Here is a 17,419-nt window from a genome sequence, read left to right on the forward strand (position 1 = left end):
TTGGTGGCCATGATGTTGTGGCCCTCCTCCCCACGGGGTTCAGGAAAAGTTTGATTTTCCAGCTAGCTCCGTGAAGGAGTTGGCTAAGGCGAACGCCAGCGATTGGTTATGGCAGATCAGAGTGGCTCTGGGCAGATCCAATAGTTTTAAACTTCAACCGTGTGTACCCGCCTTCAAGAAACGCTTGTCAATGGGGCGAGCCCATGCAGACTCTGTACAAATGAAATGTAGAGAGTCTGGTAGGACCAGGCTAGTCATGCCTTCCTTCCAGCCCACTATTCACCTCGGAATCAGGACACATCCACTCTTGTTTCTGGTTCCACCATCTGCGCCTTTGCTCAATTCTAACCCAGACGAGGCGTGGGTGAAGATATAAGACATGAAATTTTGAGACACTTCTAGAAATTATATTTGAGTACAGATCAGTAGATAAGTGAAAACAAGACATTCTTTAGTAATCTCCCCCTCCTCTTTCCGAAAAATGTGTACATGTTTCAACTGCAATGTTTCTCAATCAGCTGAAATATTGTGTCAGAATTTGATTCTATCTGCGTCTCTTTCAGATTTTTCATCCTCGTCACAAAACCTGCCCAGCATTTCATTTTAATAGGGAGGAACCCAAATTAGCAACATTAAGTGATGTCATTAACAAATAATTACCTTTTTTTCAACAAAACTGTGTTAAAGAGAGAAATTACATAACTTAAGACACTAATTTAAGACACATTTTCTTGAATTAACGAGTTGAATTAATTTAATTAGGAGGATATTTATGGAAGCAAATAAGTGAGACAATGTCCAAAGAATTACGATTGCAACATCCGGGACACTGTTTGGATATACATAAAATCCTCCATCAGAAACATCAAATGTGGACCATTGCAGGAGTCATCTCCAAAGTTAAACTTAATTCTGTTCATGTATCATTAGTTATGACTCGCTTTTTGAACTTATGATGATTTATCAGTAATTGTTCTTTCCACAAAGGAGGAACTCAAATCATAGTAGAAACAAAAAATATGGTCAGTGTAGCAGTGCTACATATTCAGTATTGAAAAAATCAGTATAACAAAGCAAATGGAAGCATGTGGAAAGGATACTTGAGTTTATATTTTGTATATTTTTTAAGAACCAACTTACATAGAATCAAGTCACAGAAACATTAAACACATAGATATACTGTGTACAGTTACATATGATATACAAGCTGATTAAGTAATAGAATCATTAAACACTTTAACACTGGTAGTTACTACAGATTGTGGTTTTACTGCAGCAACACAATGCACTTGTAATGTGAAGTGGTTTTAGGTTTCTAGGTAAGAAACCGTAAAACAAGCGTTACTACATCACCTCAGAGAGGACAGGCACAGGAAGTCCTCATGTTATTCCCATTGTCTCCCAGCAGGGACTGAAGGGAAACAAGGCACATGCTCTGAGGTGCGCAAGGCAGGGTGGAGCCCACAGGAGAAGCAGAAAGCATGAGTACTACTAAACCAACATCCTTCTGTCTATCTCTGCTGTCCACTTGGGGGCGCTGTGCGACCATAAATCATCTCTGTCTGGGGTTAACAGGGGTTTGCGTTCTTCAGACTGGTAGCTCCTCCAGCAGATCAACTCCCGCAGTTCACCTGTTGCTGATCACCTCCCACAATTCACCTCCTGAAGTTCACCTCCCACAGTTCACATGTTGCAGATCACCTCCTGAAGTTCACCTCCCACAGTTCACCTGTTGCAGATCACCTCCCACACTCATCCACTGGGCAGACGGCTTGTAAAGTTGAATATATCGTGTCCGCTCCAGCCTTGTCCGGTGTTGATGCCTTCACTCTGCCTTTGAGCCTGCAATGACTTTTAGACTCTAGCCACATCATAGACCGCCGCTGACCCGTGTTTCTGTATGGTGCTGTAGATGGAAGTTTCCGGCTCCTTCGCCGCAGGACCGTTCACTTGATCTCTAACAATGTCGTAGACAGACGTGGTCCTATCTGCTTCGGTTTCAACCCCAACTGTCACTACGGGCGCATGTTCCTGCACTGTGCTTGGGTTTTCCTGTCCTCTCATTGTTGAATCGTTCACTTTATCACTTGCAGGTCGAGTTGTTTCCTGTTATTGAAAAAAAATAAACAAAATCTGTTCAAATTTTGTCAAAAAAATTATAAATCTACAAACCACATAGGCTACAGACTGAGTTAAACAGTTGGATCAGAGACAGCAGCCTCGTACACATACCTGTGACTTTTTGAAAGATTTCCGACACTTTAGTATAATCAATATCACCACTATAATGGCTATCAGGGCTGGACCCCCCAATAGAAACCACCAATAATCTGGCCACGAATGTGAGATTACAGCAGGAGCTGTAGTTCCACCTAGACCTGGGAGGATCACAGAAACCCAGCGGGAAAAGATGAGGCTACATTAACAGAAGTCTACGCACCACCAACAGTTTAGACAAGAGTTTGGCACCAGTCCTTACAATTTGTGGACTGTAAGAGCGTCTTGATGCTAACGTTGTTCTTGCCGGTACACTCAACATTCCCGTTAAACTTCGAGATGTTGATGAAAACGTTGGTGGTTGATGACGATAACTTGCACCGACTATCATGTGAGTCGTCATCGCAGACAAAGGCAGCCCAGTTGCTTCCCACGGAGCAGTTGACTGACATGTTGCAGGTTCCGGCGGATGAATTAAAGTCGAAAGGTGTTATCTTCACAACCGGCATGGATACAGCTTCTGTGTGAATCAATAAAGCGAAAGAATAAGACTATAGAGAGAAAGAAGAATCATCCTTTAATCTAAAAGTAGACGTTTGAACAGCACAGTATCTGCACGTGGCTATCAATAGGCATGAAAATGCACAGCCGTTTTCAGCAAGGGAAGCAGATACTAGACTAAAAGGCTTTTAGACTCGCCCTGAAGATATTTTAAACTCCAAGTCTGCCCAGGTCATAAAAGGTTAACATCCTATAGGATGTATACATGTATACATTTTAAGACTAACACTTAAAAGACTAGTAAAAAAAATCAGTTTTGAGCTCAGTACATTTTATTCTTAAATTGCACTTATCGTAGAAAATATTTAAGAAAATATGTAGGCCCATATGTATGTAGGCCCATGTTATGTTTATTTGTAATATGTATGTCCCTGTACTTACTGTAAGTCGCTCTGGATAAGAGATTCTGCTAAATGACTAAATGTAACTACAAACACCTTAATGCAGCTAACAGAACAGAAACTTGTTTGAAGTTCACTCACCTTCCACGATCAGTTTATAGCTGTTAGTGAATTCGGAGTCATTTTTATATGTTGTAGTTACAATGTAGATACCTGTGTCTGTGTCCGTCAGATTCCTAATATACAGACTGTGGTTCACTTTGTTGTACTGAAACCTGTCTATGAATGATTTAGTTACACTGCCGTCACGAACAATTAAGTTATTGTCGACTTTCCATTTTATCTCTGTAATGTTCTTTAGAGAATTTGTAAAGCACAGACAGGTTGTGTTCCCTTTCAACTCATACTGGACCTTCGTAGAGGCCTGTGCTTTCAATCCTGTAAAGAGAATAAAGGTTTAAATAGGGATTTGCAAGTACCACAGTTTATTAAGCTAATATAGTCAAGTCAGTCAAAAGTCAGAATGCTTTGCTGTGCAGAGAAAATGCCTGTCTACCACTGTCTATAGGCCTACAACTATTTGCTCATTTCAACCATCAGGTTGTTAACATATGTTACACTCTTCCACTTGCACAGCCAGGTCAGGTCAACCTCAACCGCATCATTTGAACTTTTTACGGCTTACTAACAACTACAATGATCAACCTAACTAAAACTTAGTTCAAACTTAACTCAACTCAAATAATTTAGTTTACCTGCGATGACAAAGATGAGATGACAAAAAAGAATGTTCATTTTCCGTATGATATGTGGAGAGCAGCTATCTTCCTGTGAGAAAACCCTGAAGACTGAACACAACAGTTTTCCGCTTCGCATGATTACGCCCCAGTTAGCTGTGCATGTGTCAGATTAGGGTTTTTTGATGGGAAATACACACACACACACACACACACACACACACACACACACCCGCCTCTAAAACTGTGACTTCTGTGTGTTTTACTATAAATCTCACCACCATGTGACACCTTGTGATCAGGTGCATCACTGGGAAAAGATGCATGACACCGTGTTGTCATTTCCCCCTGATGAAAACATGTACTTAACTACACTTTGCTGCAAACAGCTGGACTATGCAGGACATAGCCACAACCATCACCAGATTAAATGCATTTGTTTAAAGACTTTAACTTTACACCTGACAAGAACGTGGGTTTTGAAACCGAGAAACAAGAAGTGAAACTTCCTGTGTTGCTAGGTGATTGAAGCAGATACTGTATGGTAAGATAATTTCATGCATTGTGCATGGTGTCATGCAGGCCTAACACCGAGTTCCTTCTCAACTCTAGCAGTTGAGCAGTGTTTCCTGTTGATGGGTTTGATCTGTGTTTTGCAAAACTTCAAAGGAATAGGACAATCTTTATCTCCCATGTGGTTCACAAACACTCAAGGTGAGATAAATAACAACGTGGGATATTAGAGGGGATGTGGATTGCTGTTATCTGTCCTATCCTGGGTCTAATCAACCAAAGAGCAAGAAAAAGAGAGATTAGTGGAAATAAAGAAAAAATTAGTCATACATAATTTTTGAAACACACCATAGTGATCATGTGTTTCCATGAGACTAGAAACCAAAAAGGTTTCAAGCTTCGCACAAAGAAGAAATGAACACCAGGGTCGAGAAAATTAACAATTCAAAATTCCACACCTGATTTTAACCTGCACACCTGGCCTTAAGAGAGGGAAAACCGAAAAGTGTTTTAAAAGTTTGAAAATTTATTAAAACAGACACTTGGTAGAATTGATAGTTAGGTTTCCAGGCCTACACTATATAACAGGTGATACTGGACACTGAAGATTCCCACAAGCAAAACCAGTCATTCAGATATTAGGAAAGCCCCTTCGAAAATAAAATACACAGGCTAACCATGCTGTCCCCTTATGATAAGTGATCAGGCTTTACTGGCATGGTAGTGTTGTGTTTTAATGCTGTGTAAATTCCAGGGCAGGTCAAGATGGACATGGGGAAAACCATGTTCCAAATGCCCTTTAAAAGGTAGGCTGAAAACCAAACACCAGAAAATGCAACCCAGTTCAGGAGATGTTATGACAAGGGGAGATGTTCAGCTGACTTCCTGTGTGCGCAGCGGGGTGTCATATCATGTGACACATCATGTGACATGTGACACCCCGCTGGTTCTGAAGAGTGACATCACACCTCTGAGTTGATCTTAGTTTAACAGCAGTATTGGGTAGAGAGATGCATTCTATGGTGCTTGGTTCTAAAGGGGTTTGTTTCCTTGTTAAGTGTGTCATATGTTTTCTCACATGTACATACATAGCTCTTTTTCCAGACACACACACACTCTCATAGTGGTCATAGAGAGTGCTAACTCACACACACGGTCGCATGTGCGCACACACACTCACACACAGTACACACACACGTAATATGTCGATAAACCAGTGTGATAAGTCATACGGTTAGTCCTGTTAAGCTCTCAGTGTACAGTACTGATTTTCCCGTGGAGTTAAAGTGCTTTTAGTAGTGTTACCAAATTTCCTCCATTCACATTCAAAACACACGGTTTATATATTCCAATGACGACAAACATCCCGTCCAACATAGACACTTAAAATACATATTGAGTGAGTGCTGACAAGCTGTTAAAGACACAAACGTAAAACTCTGCCAACCACCGCGATACATTCCATTTTGACTACTGTAGAAACAGCAAGCTTCCAATGCCTCTTTGTCGACTCTTTCTCTCTCGTCAAAACACCTTGTCGGGGCTGTAGAGAACACTGAGGAACACTGAGGAACATCAGTCATCCATGATTTTGTGATTGAGTTCCAGGGAAACAGTTCGCCTCAGGGTTCCGTTGGGTTTTGGTCGCCATCGATCTTTTCCATGTGTTCCGAGTTTCCCGCCGTGAATACATACACGTCTGTCATTTGGGAAAACTTACATTGTTGGTTGTGGGGTGAACCCTGGAGCATGCACAACGTGATTCTGCAAGACCTAGATTCCATTCAGTTTGAACCAAAAGACACATCTGTTTTGCACATGTGGGCGTGCGTGTGTAAAAATAGAAGCATGGGTTTTTTCCGCGGTGCCACTCCAACTTCCCCATCTCTCTCTCTCTCTCTCTCTCTCTCTCTCTCTCTCTCTCTCTCTCTCTCTCTCTCTCTCTCTCTCTCTCTCTCTCTCTCTCTCTCTCTCTCTCTCTCTCTCTCTCTCTACACATTACTGATGCGGACATTGAGAGGACTGCTGTCCCTCACCCTCCCCCTCTCCCTCCCCCTCTCCTCCCCCCTCTCCTCCCCCCTCTCCTTATAGCTCTCCTCCAGGCGCATCTTCTCCCGGTCCGCCCCCCCGGCCTCCTCCGTCGCCCCCCTGCGGCGGACCGGCGAGCGGGCGGCGGGGCTCGGGGGCGGGGCCTGTTTGAAAAAGGGCGGGGTCTTGGTCTTGGCCACCTTGTCGAAGAAGGAAAAGTCGGCCACGTACTTCCCCGAGGCGGAGAGGGAGACCACGGGGGGGAACTCGTAGCCCCACAGGATCTCGTCGGGCAGGTAGGAGGTGCGCACCTGGCAGGTGGCCGAGGTGGGCTCGACCGTGGCGCTCAAGATCACCAGCAGCTCAAAGTCCGCCAGATCCGGGTCAGTCCACCCCCCGCCTGGAACACACAGCACAGACAGGCTAAGCACGCCTGGAACACACAGCACAGACAGGCTAAGCACGCCTGGAACACACAGCACAGACAGGCTAAGCACGCCTGGAAAACACAGCACAGACAGGCTAAGCACGCCTGGAACACACAGCACAGACAGGCTAAGCACGCCTGGAACACACAGCACAGACAGGCTAAGCACGCCTGGAACACACAGCACAGACAGTCTAAGCATGCCTGCTAGAACCAGGGAGGCATGTTTATGTAGGTGAGCGTGGATGACAGGTCATGGAATATGGCACGTAGGGCAGGCCACACGCAAGCACTCCCCACACTTTAAAATGAAGGTTGACAAACCTTGAAACATACTTCACGCAGCTACATTGACTGTACTGTGGTTTCAGACACGCACAGACCGTGTTTTGCTGTTTGAACGACATGTGTCACGACCAGTAACGAGGGGAGCTACGGTATGGGTATTTTCACGCATAAACACATGAACGCATCACACAAATGACATATACACACAAACAAGCACCCACAAACACAAGCACGTACTCTCTCTGTCATCTGATCACTTCTCTGTCATCTGTCTCTCCCTGGGAAAACACAGGGCTTCGTAACACACACACACACACACACTTTCATCCTCAACACACGGATTCACACACAAACGTAAACAGTGAGGGACTTAACCTACAGTGTGACTTAATAACTCACATTATGACAGATATAAACATCCCATTTCACACCGATGTAGCACACACACACACACACACACACATACACACACACACACACACACATACACACACACACACATACACACACACACACATACACACACACACACACACACACAGCACGGGTAGGGATGGTGAGGTAAGGAAGGGCGGTGAGCGTGAGGTAGGCACCAACATGGTTCCAGACCGCTGAACGGAGCGGCTCTAGCAGGGAACCTTAGAGAGCCCTACAGAACGTCTGGACAGAAGCCAGACTCCTCGCCTCACTTGCATAACCAAGCAGAACGTTCTGACGTAGATTCACACGACCGTGCACCGTCTGGCTAGGCGCACGGTCGCCACCGAGTCTGAAGGCCGACCACCCGTCCGTACAAGGCTGTGAAAGGACGTCTGTACTGCAGTGACGTCACAGCTATAGTTTGGAGCTGCAGGGATGGGTATAGCTCAGTGGTTAGAGCATTGGACTGCAGCTGATGAGGTTGTGGGTTCAAATCCCTCTCTGTGTGGTCATTGTGGTCAAAGTATCTGCTGAGTGAACAGATGATTGTACGTGTGTCTCCCGAGGAGAAGAGATTATCTGCTGGACGAACACGGCTTCGGACGGGAGGGTGGACCAGAAACAGGAAAAGTACATTTAGAGGATCACGCTGGAATGCCAAAGAGCATACATTTGACAGATATCCAACATGATAACAAATCAACCACCAAAAGAGTCAGTCATTTTTTCTAAATACTATAAAGCTATACAGGTGATACAAGATAATAATAATAATAAATGCAGGATATTTTATAATTCTAGAATTATAATTATGTATCCTTAGTGCAATAAGACTGGTTGTATTACAATGTTATCAACTATTTTTTAAATGATTTCCAAATGACTTCTACTGAGCTTATGCACCCAAACCTTTAAAAGAGAGCTTTCAGTAGCCTGGCATAGTTAGAATGCACTATTAAGTGTACAGAAATATAATGCCTTCTAATCAAATCACAGTCAATTTATCTCTGGACCAACCACAAAGAGTCTAGTTATGAACTGCAGGAAGAGAGGCAGACACAGTGACTGAGGAAGAGAGAGGCTGATGGAGGGAGGAAACAGGGAGTGATAAGGGGACTGTGGAGGTACAGTTACAGGAAAAGAGGGGGAGGTTTTGGAGGGAGGAGATAAAGAGAGGAGAGGATGGGATTGGATAGGATAGGAGGAGAGAGGAGAGGAGATGAGAGAGGAGAGGAGAGGAGAGGAGAGGAGAGAGAGGAGAGGAGAGGAGAGGAGAGGAGAGGAGAGAGGAGAGAAGAGGAGAGGAGAGAGGAGAGGAGAGAGAAGAGGAGAGGAGAGAGGAGGAGAGAGGTGAGGAGAGGAGAGGAGAGGAGAGAGGAGAGGAGAGGAGAGGAGAGAAGAGGAGAGGAGAGGAGAGAAGAGAAGAGGAGAGAGGAGGAGAGGAGGAGAGAGGAGGAGAAGAGAGGTGCATCAGTGTCCATCAGTGGGGTCCTAGAGGTTAGTGTTAGTGGTGAGAGATCTCAGGTGCAGTAACATGATCTCTCCAGGCTGTGTGTCAGCACCCTGCACTGTACCCCATTGTCCCCTAATGAGGGCTTGGTACACACACACACACACACACCACCAGGATAGAGCCCTCTCCTAATACCAAACTCAGCCTAAACCCTACACACGCACACATCCAAACATTCCTACATGAACACCGGAATTCACACACACACACACACACATCCAAACATTCCTACATGACCACCTGAATTCACACACACACAGACACACAGAAACACACACACCTTTGGTGGCCCAGGCCCTCAGAGGGCTGAGGTCGTCGATGATGTGGTAGAAGGTGAGGGGCAGGATGAGGAAGGGGCTGTCTGTAGACGTGTCCACCTGGAAGGGCACGTTCCTCTGGTCCAGACGCACCGTCTCCCCCTCCTTGGTCAGGGACGTCTGCAGCAGCTTGCCCGTCACCTGGACGACCATTTGGTTTATTGATTTGAAAATGTATTTTTATGGCATGTTTTTGTAAAATTCGTTTTCTTTTTTTTTTTTTTTTTTTTTTACAGTCAAGTCTTGAGAAAGGAAGGGTTGCATGTTGGCCGGTTGTCGGGCAAAACGTGTGTTGTGGATGTGCATGCACAGAGGTACACACACCTATACACACATGCACACACACACACACTGACAAGCTCCCGCACACGTGCACACACCGGACACACACAGATATTGATACCCTCCGAGCACAACACACACACATTCCTGGTGTACCTGGCAGCCCAGCAGAAGGCTCTTGCGCATGTTGGCCACGCGGATCATGAGGCAGGGCCGGCCGTCGTGATTGGCCACCACGGCGTGCTGGCTGAACTTCACCGTCTCACCCCTCTTCTTAGGGCGAGCCACCTAAGGAGGAGGAGGAGCAGCCATGAAGTGATGAAGGAGTGAGTGAGAGAGAGAGAGAGAGAGAGAGAGAGAGAGAGAGAGAGAGAGAGAGAGAGAGAGAGAGAGAGAGAGAGAGAGAGAGAGAGAGAGAGAGAGAGGGTAAGTGAGAGTGAGAGTGAGAGTGAGTGAGAGTGAGTGAGTGAGTGAGAGAAAGAGAGAGAGAGAGAGAGAGAGAGAGAGGGTGGGTGGGTGGGTGGGTGAGTGAGTGAGAGAGTAGGTGGGTAAGTGAATCAGTCAGTCCGTTAATTTCATTTAATAAATCCACACTTAATACAATGTGTGTGGGAAGGGGGGGGGGGGGGGGGGGGGGGGTCAGTGCCCTTTAAAACAACCAATCTGACCTAACATAAACCAGCAGCTACAGCTCATAAAACACACACATAACAACCACATAAGGACCACGTAAGAACCACATAACAGTACATAAGGTACACATAGATCACATAACTCCCAGTACCATACTAGAGAGATAAAGAGCAATAGAGATAGGAAGGGAGAGATAGGAGGAGGGAGGAAGAGATAGAGGGTAGGAGAGATAGAGGAAGGGTGAAAGAGAAAGAGGGAGGGAGGGTGGGAGGAAGAGGGGGCTAGGAGAGGGAAGGAGATAAGGAGAGGGGCTAAGGAAGAAAGGAGGGAAGGAGAGAGGTAGGGACAGAAAGAATGTGTAGGGGGGGCAGGGGACATAAGAGACAGGCTGACAGGGAGAACCTTGACCACAATAAGAGGAAGAATGAGGGCGTCAGAGGATGAAGGGATGGAGGCATGACAGTTAGGAGGGACAAACTAAACAACGCTTTTCTTCATTAACCAATAAACCTGACCAACTTAATTAAACAACCACCAGTTAACAACCAGAGCAACCAATTAACCAATCACCTTCCCACTGACTTGAATATTCGTCGATCTCATTAATACCCCCTGCCTCACGCCAACGGTTACCTTGGCGAGGAAGGTCCCTGTGATGAAGATCTCCATCACCATGGTGATGACCAGCTGGAGGATGAGGAGGATGATGGCGGCGGGACACTCCTCGGTGATGCAGCGGAAGCCGTAGCCAATCGTGGTCTGCGACTCGAGCGAGAAGAGGAAGGCCCCGGTCAGAGTCTGGACCTGCATCACACAGGGGGTGTGGTTGGAGGGGGGGTCAAACTCTGGAGGGAGACGGGGGGAGGAGAGGGGGGTGGGGGGGGAGAGTGAGGGATGGATGGAGAGGTGGAGAGAGAGGGGAAAAGGAAGGGAGTGGGAAGGATGGGAGAGGTGGAAAGAGAGGGATGAGGAAAGGATGAGGGGAAGAGAGAAGAGGATGAACGAAGAGAAAGGGAGGGGGGATGAAGGTGGAAGCAGACCAAAGGGGAAGTGGAAAGAGCGAGAGGGAGGAGAGAAACAAAAAGAGACATACATTTATGCGTGGAGGACACAGGCTTCTTCCCAAATCAAGTCCTTTGAGCGTGATAGGACTGGACCAATCACATGATGTCATTGGGAGATGAAGCCCGCTCAGCTCTTAGGCCTGTGAAAGTGGTCCGGGGTCAGGGGGTCAAGGAGTCAAGGGGTCAGGGTTAGGAAACATACAATTGAATTACACTGGTACAATATGATCCTCTCTTTGCTGTTCTTCAGCTCTTCCACGTACTTTGTCTCTCACGGGGTTGACCCCTGACCCCGTCTCTGTCTCACAGCCTTGTCTCCCCTGCCTCCCTGCCTCCCTTCCTCCTCCCTGCCTCCCCTCTCGGTCCTGTCCCTCTCTCTCTCCTTCCTCTCCAATCCCCCTTCACGTCACCCCACATACTTACACCTCCCCCCCCCCGTTCTTCCTCCTTCCCCATCCTCATCCTCCCTCTCTACTCCCCCCCATCCTACCTCCTCCTTCCTCCCCCTTACCCTCTCTCACCACTATTTCATCCCCTTCTCCCACTCACCTGATTCCCTCCTCCCCCTTCATCCCATTGCCCCCCCTATCCTAACACCTCCCTCACTTTCCCTCCCACCTCCCCCCCCCCCTCCCCATCCCAATCCCCCCCCCCCCGCTCACCCAGTAGGTCTCCGTGCACCAAGGCGACCAGGTACCACAGCACGCCAAACAGGAACCAGGTCCCGGCAAAGGTGGCGGCGAACAGGAAGAGCTTGTAGCGCCACTGCATGTCCAGGAAGGTCGTCCAGAGGTCGCGGAGGTACAGCGCCCCGCGGCCCGTCACGTGCTCGATGCGCACGTTGCTCCGCCCGTCCTTGGAGAGGACACGCCGCCTCCGTCTCAGGGCCCCCACTCCCCCGGCCCCCGCCGCCCCCAGCCCCGCCCCCGCCGCCGCCCCCCCGGCCCCCGCCGCCCCCAGCAGGGGCTTCAGGACGTCCGTCTGGGTCGTAGAGTGGCACACCTTCTGGGGGGAGGAGCCCTGCGAGGAGGGGGGCGTGGCCGACGTCATCGCTGCAGCTGTGCGTGTGGGGGGAGGGGGGGGCAGGGAAGGAGGAGGGAGGGAGGGAGGGAGGGAGGGAGGGAGGGACGTGGCAGAGAGGAGTTGAACGATCAAATTGGAAAAATGATAGGGGTTGAACAACGATGATTGAAAGAGGGAAATGATCAAGGGGGGGGGGAAGAACAAACGAGGGGGACATTTGAGAAATGAGAGGAGAGAAAGTAGGGGATGCGTGATAGGGAGGTGAATGAAAAGAGGTGACAGAAGGGGAACATTTCAGGGAATGGAGGGATGGAAGGGTGTGTGTAGAGAAACAGAGAGGAAAGAGAGTTAGCGGGAGATCAAAAAAAACATTGACACATGGGTCTCAGATGGACAGAGGCAGGCTTGTGGCTGACTGAGGAGGTCCATTTAAGCCCATCTCTTTTCAACAGACGCAGCTGTCCTTTCAAAATAAAAGCCCCCTTTCAGCGAGAGCAGGCACAGCAGTTCTTTCACATTAAAAGGCGCCTAAAATACTAACTTGTGTGTCCGGAACGTCCAATGGCTCGGACGTTCATGATGGAGGGGGGAAAAAAGAAGTTGAAGGAACAGACGGAGAAAAAAAGAGAGAGGCGATTGTTTTTGTGAGAGAGATATAATAGATGAACTTAGCGAATCGCTCTGTGAGTCGTGCGAATCAAGTGAAAGATTCAGTGAATCGTGTGGTGTGATTGGAGTAGCTGGGACAGATGGGCTTCTACCAGTGTAGTTGGGTAGAGCGTCGGGGAGAGAAGGCTTGAGTCTTCTTTGTTGAGGGGTGCTATGGATACTTATTGTCCTCGTGGGACGATGAAGAGAGCATGCTCAAGCACTTTGTGTCTTACTCTCCTCGGAACTCTCTCTCTCCCTGTCTCTCTCTCTCCCTCTCTCTCTCGCTCTCTCTCTCCCCCCCCTCTCTCTCTCTCTCCCCCCCCTCTCTCTCTCTCTCCCCCCCCCCTCTCTCTCTCTCTCCCCCCCCCCCTCTCTCTCTCTCTCTCTCTCTCTCTCTCTCCCTCTTTCCCTCTCTCTCTCTCTCTCTCCCCCCCTCTCTCTCTCTCTCTCTTTCCCTCTCTCTTTCTCTCTCTCTCTCTTCCTCTCTCTATCTGTCTTCCCTTCACTAAATGGATCGTTTGTCTATTCCTGCCTCTGCTTTCCGGAAGCAAATGTTTAAAAAAAAATTAGCAGCTAAAACAAAAGCGAGAGAGCCGAGGCGATCTGATCCGCTCTCTCCTGACCTCCCTGTGCCCACTCTATTACTCTGCTCCCCCTTCTCCACTCTCCCCCCTCCACTCTCCCCCCTCCACTCTCCCCGCTCCACTCTCCCTCTCTCTGTCCACACACTTTCTCTGCTTTCTCATCTTCCTCCCCTCCTCACGCTCTCTTAAAGTCTCTGTGTCTCTCTCTCTCCTTCTCATCCTACCTCCCTCACTCCATCTCTCCCTCCATCTCTGTCTCCCTCGGTCTCTGTCTCCCTCTGTCTCTCTATCTCTCTCCGTCTCTCTCTCCCTCTGTCTCTCTATCTCTCTCCGTCTCTCTCTCCCTCTGTCTCTCTATCTCTCTCCGTCTCTCTCTCCCTCTGTCTCTCTCTCTCCGTCTCTCTCTCACACATTAATGCGAGAGCTCACACAGATGGTATGAATAGGGATTTGTGTGGATTTCTGTGCTCTGAATACTAAGATGTGGGGGGGGGGTGAGGGGGCGGGGTCTTCCAAGGGCACATGTGATAGGCTGGGTACATTTACAGATGACCTCTGAACCCTGGCAAGTCCCCGCCCACTCACACGGTAAACAAACGCTCGCATGTTTTGACTGTCAACGTGCCGTGCATGTAAACCAACGCTTTCGATCACTTCTGAAAACATCGCAGGAAATGAGCGCGAAACGTCGCGGTTTCATTTGTTTTCCTGTTAGTAATAACAAGTTGTATCTTGTCAACCTAACTTCTCTTCCTCCCTCCCTCTCTGTCTCACTCTCTCTCCATCTCTCTCCTTCTCTCTGTCCCGTGTGCACAAGAATCCTTTGTTTAGAGAGGAGATGAAAGGGACAAAAGCCACCATTGAAAAATATGAGAGAGAGAGTGAGAGAGAGCGAGAGAGAGAGAGAGAGAGAGAGAGAGAGAGAGAGAGAGAGAGAGAGAGAGAGAGAGAGAGAGAGAGAGAGAGAGAGAGAGGGAGAACGAGAGCGAGGGAGAATGTGTGTGTGTGTGCGTATGTGCATGTGTCACCCTGATCATGTGTGAGTATGTAACGCTTGACAGTACGAGAGGGGGCAGAGGAGCGGAGAGAAAGGAATGGGAGCGACAGAATAGAGAAAGGAAGGAGGGAGGGAAGGAAAAAAGAGAAAAACGAGGGAGATGGAGGCCTGGAAGCCAAGGAAGGACGGAAGGAAAGAGGGAAGGTGGAACAGATCAATGGTTTGCGCCACAAAGGACACTCATTAGTATTCCAGAGTAGAGTAATTCCTTACACTTCACAGCCTTGTCCAGCGACCACACCGGGATAATACCCCACACCAACAAACCTCCTCACTGCTCTGAATACCCCCCACAAGACAAGCCAGTCTTGGAACCAAACAGCCGACGACAACACGAGCCGCGTCCGGGAGGGCTCTCGGGGGTGAAGGATGGTGCCGGAAGGTGAGAGAGACCTCGTGGAAACCTCTCTGCGGCGTCCGCGTATCCCCCAGGAGAGACCTGGGGCTCACACACTGAGGTCTATGGGTTTCCCTCCGTAAAGATAGCTCAGCGGTAGAGCAATTGACTGATAATCAAGGAGGTCTCAAGTTCAAATCCCCCCCCTCCCCCATGCTATTTACTGGACCCACAATCGCACGTCCTCCAAAAGGCCATCAGAACCTTCTGGGCCTGTACAGGTGATAAGAGGGCTCTGTCTCTACTCACGGATCCTTCCGGAGTTACTGGCCGGTCTGTGCAGGAAGAGCCTTCCCCAGCATGTCGGCAGGTTCACCTCAAGGCACCTTCACTTGACCTTTAAGGTCTCTAAATCTGACCAGTGGATTTGGAGAAAGCTACAGTGTTGAAGGATTTTTGTATGTTTGGACCTGGCCGAGGGGGATTGGGGTCAGAGGTATTCATCAGCCTGCCGGCCTGCACTTCCTGTATCCATGGTGATCGTCCGTCTTTCGCCGCGCGTTGGCAGCCGGGCGCTGCCCTCCTAAATCCCGTCCTGTCCTCTACGGCAGCAGGAGGGAACTACATTAAACACAGGAGGCCGGCTTTGACCTCACAAACAATTAGCTGTGAGCTTTGACACCTGTGTCTAACTCACCCTGGTGATCACCTGTCTCCCCACGGGATCACTCATACAGTCAATCTGCCCGGCAACGGGCAGAGGCCCTGAATGAAAGGGGAGGTGAATGTTGGGTTCTTAATGAAATACAGTATATCTTTAGGGGACCTGAAGCATGTTGTTACCAGTCTTCAGGGTGATCACGGTTTTGTGTTTGGGTCCTTAAAATGTCAAATCTGCTAAACAGAAAGAAAAAGAATCAATCTTCTAAAAATGTTTCACTTATGTTTTTCGGAGAACGGTTCTGTGGTTCTAGGTCGAACACACTGGGTGGAATGGTTCTACACATGAAATAGGAGGGGTCTACAGTAGAACCTTTACATTTACATTTAGTCATTTAGCAGACGCTCTTATCCAGAGCGACTTACAGTAAGTACAGGGACATTCTCCCCGAGGGAGAGGCTGTGCCAATGACACAACGTCATTGGCACAGCCGGGAATCGAACTGGCAACCTTCAAATTACTAGCCCGATTCCCTAACCGCTCAGCCACCTGACTCCCAGAACCTTTAGTCACAAAGAAGGATCCTCTGAAAACAGTTATATACAGAACCCTAAGGTTTCACATTTAGAACCCTTTCATCTCTAAGGTGATGTTTGGAACCCTGTCTGGTTATGTCCGACCTGAAAATGATATTTTAATCGTGACTTATTAAAGGAGGAATAATATCAGAAAATACATCCGATTTTCTCATTTTTCACAGCATCGGACTCACAACACACAGATGCAGGTGCTTTAAGACTGTACATGTGCTGCAGATCCACAATCAGTCACCTTCATATAGACACTGTCACCACTCACAACACATCATATACCACACGAATGTATTTGATGAGTTGAAAATGATTAATTGAATTATGACATTACTGAATTCTTCCTCCATAACATTATCATAGAAATTGGAAACATTCAAATAAAAGCTTGAGACGCACCTGAGCGCATCCCTTCTGATACATGGCAGCTTAACGCAATACTACACTTTGTTGACAAAGAAATAAACGTTGTTTATGGGATGATAAATAACTCTAGTAAAGATTTGTTTGGCAGGTGTCTAGATAGATATAACTCGAGCTCAGTACTCAGACCGGATTCGCTCTGAAAGCCTCGCTGTCAACGTGACTCACAGGAGTTCACCGATGCACCTGTCCCATCCGGTGCTAACTGACAGGATTGATGGCATACTAGGTATGTCTGTGTTCATTTGCAATGAACGCTTTTGAACAAAATGTAGCCATATGGCTATGTTGATTTGTGCTTTATTGATTTAATACACAATGTATGAATTGCTTGTAATATTTTTAAATGCGTGTGCGTGTTGTTAGGCCACTCACCTTATGTTGATTCGTAATAGTCACGTGTGGCGTTGGATACAGTAGTGAAATTGTAAGTTTCGTCAACAGTCCAATGACCATTTAACGAAACTAATGTGGTTTTCTTGCTGTCTGTCTAACCGACTGAGAGAGCTCACGGTTTGGAGCGATGCGCACTTGTTGACAGACCCGCCACACACATGTTCACGAAATACATAACAAACAGTCCCTAAGTTTGGATCGGTAATTGTACTAAATTATTTTCCATTGTACGCCTAAAACAATCAAATAAGATTACCGAATAAACAGAAGTTCAGGTCTCAGTCAACAACCGCATTTGCCAATGAGAGCCTACCAAATCAACGTTAGCACAACACTCAAGTGTCAGTCGGTACCGG

The 17,419-nt window shown here is 47.7% G+C and overlaps 2 protein-coding genes across 3 annotated transcripts in view; both read right to left on the reverse strand.

The window, feature by feature from the left end:
* Positions 1-762: 762 nt before the first annotated feature.
* si:ch1073-220m6.1 (uncharacterized) overlaps positions 763-17,419 on the reverse strand; it is a 19,704-nt gene continuing 3,047 nt past the window's right edge. Inside the window, exons 2-6 of the mRNA XM_062449142.1 lie at positions 3,875-5,418; positions 3,261-3,557; positions 2,480-2,737; positions 2,233-2,378; positions 763-2,106 (exon numbers count right to left, since the gene is read on the reverse strand). Coding sequence (XP_062305126.1) covers positions 1,855-2,106; positions 2,233-2,378; positions 2,480-2,737; positions 3,261-3,557; positions 3,875-3,995 — 1,074 coding nt within the window. The 5' untranslated portion in view covers positions 3,996-5,418 and the 3' untranslated portion in view covers positions 763-1,854. The remainder of the gene's footprint in view (positions 2,107-2,232; positions 2,379-2,479; positions 2,738-3,260; positions 3,558-3,874; positions 5,419-17,419) is intronic.
* kcnj10a (potassium inwardly rectifying channel subfamily J member 10a) overlaps positions 5,088-17,419 on the reverse strand; it is a 13,344-nt gene continuing 1,012 nt past the window's right edge. Inside the window, exons 1-6 of one of the 2 annotated variants that reach the window (XM_062449125.1) lie at positions 17,043-17,419; positions 12,004-12,399; positions 10,911-11,122; positions 9,801-9,932; positions 9,326-9,503; positions 5,088-6,797 (exon numbers count right to left, since the gene is read on the reverse strand). The exon at positions 17,043-17,419 is cut by the window's right edge and continues 225 nt beyond it. In XM_062449125.1, the coding sequence (XP_062305109.1) occupies positions 6,361-6,797; positions 9,326-9,503; positions 9,801-9,932; positions 10,911-11,122; positions 12,004-12,391 (1,347 nt within the window). In that variant the 5' untranslated portion in view covers positions 12,392-12,399; positions 17,043-17,419 and the 3' untranslated portion in view covers positions 5,088-6,360. The remainder of the gene's footprint in view (positions 6,798-9,325; positions 9,504-9,800; positions 9,933-10,910; positions 11,123-12,003; positions 12,400-17,042) is intronic. The other variant, XM_062449124.1, reaches the window with a different exon arrangement.

The sequence above is a fragment of the Osmerus eperlanus genome, chromosome 23, assembly GCF_963692335.1.
Source record: "Osmerus eperlanus chromosome 23, fOsmEpe2.1, whole genome shotgun sequence".
NCBI classification, from domain to species: domain Eukaryota; kingdom Metazoa; phylum Chordata; class Actinopteri; order Osmeriformes; family Osmeridae; genus Osmerus; species Osmerus eperlanus.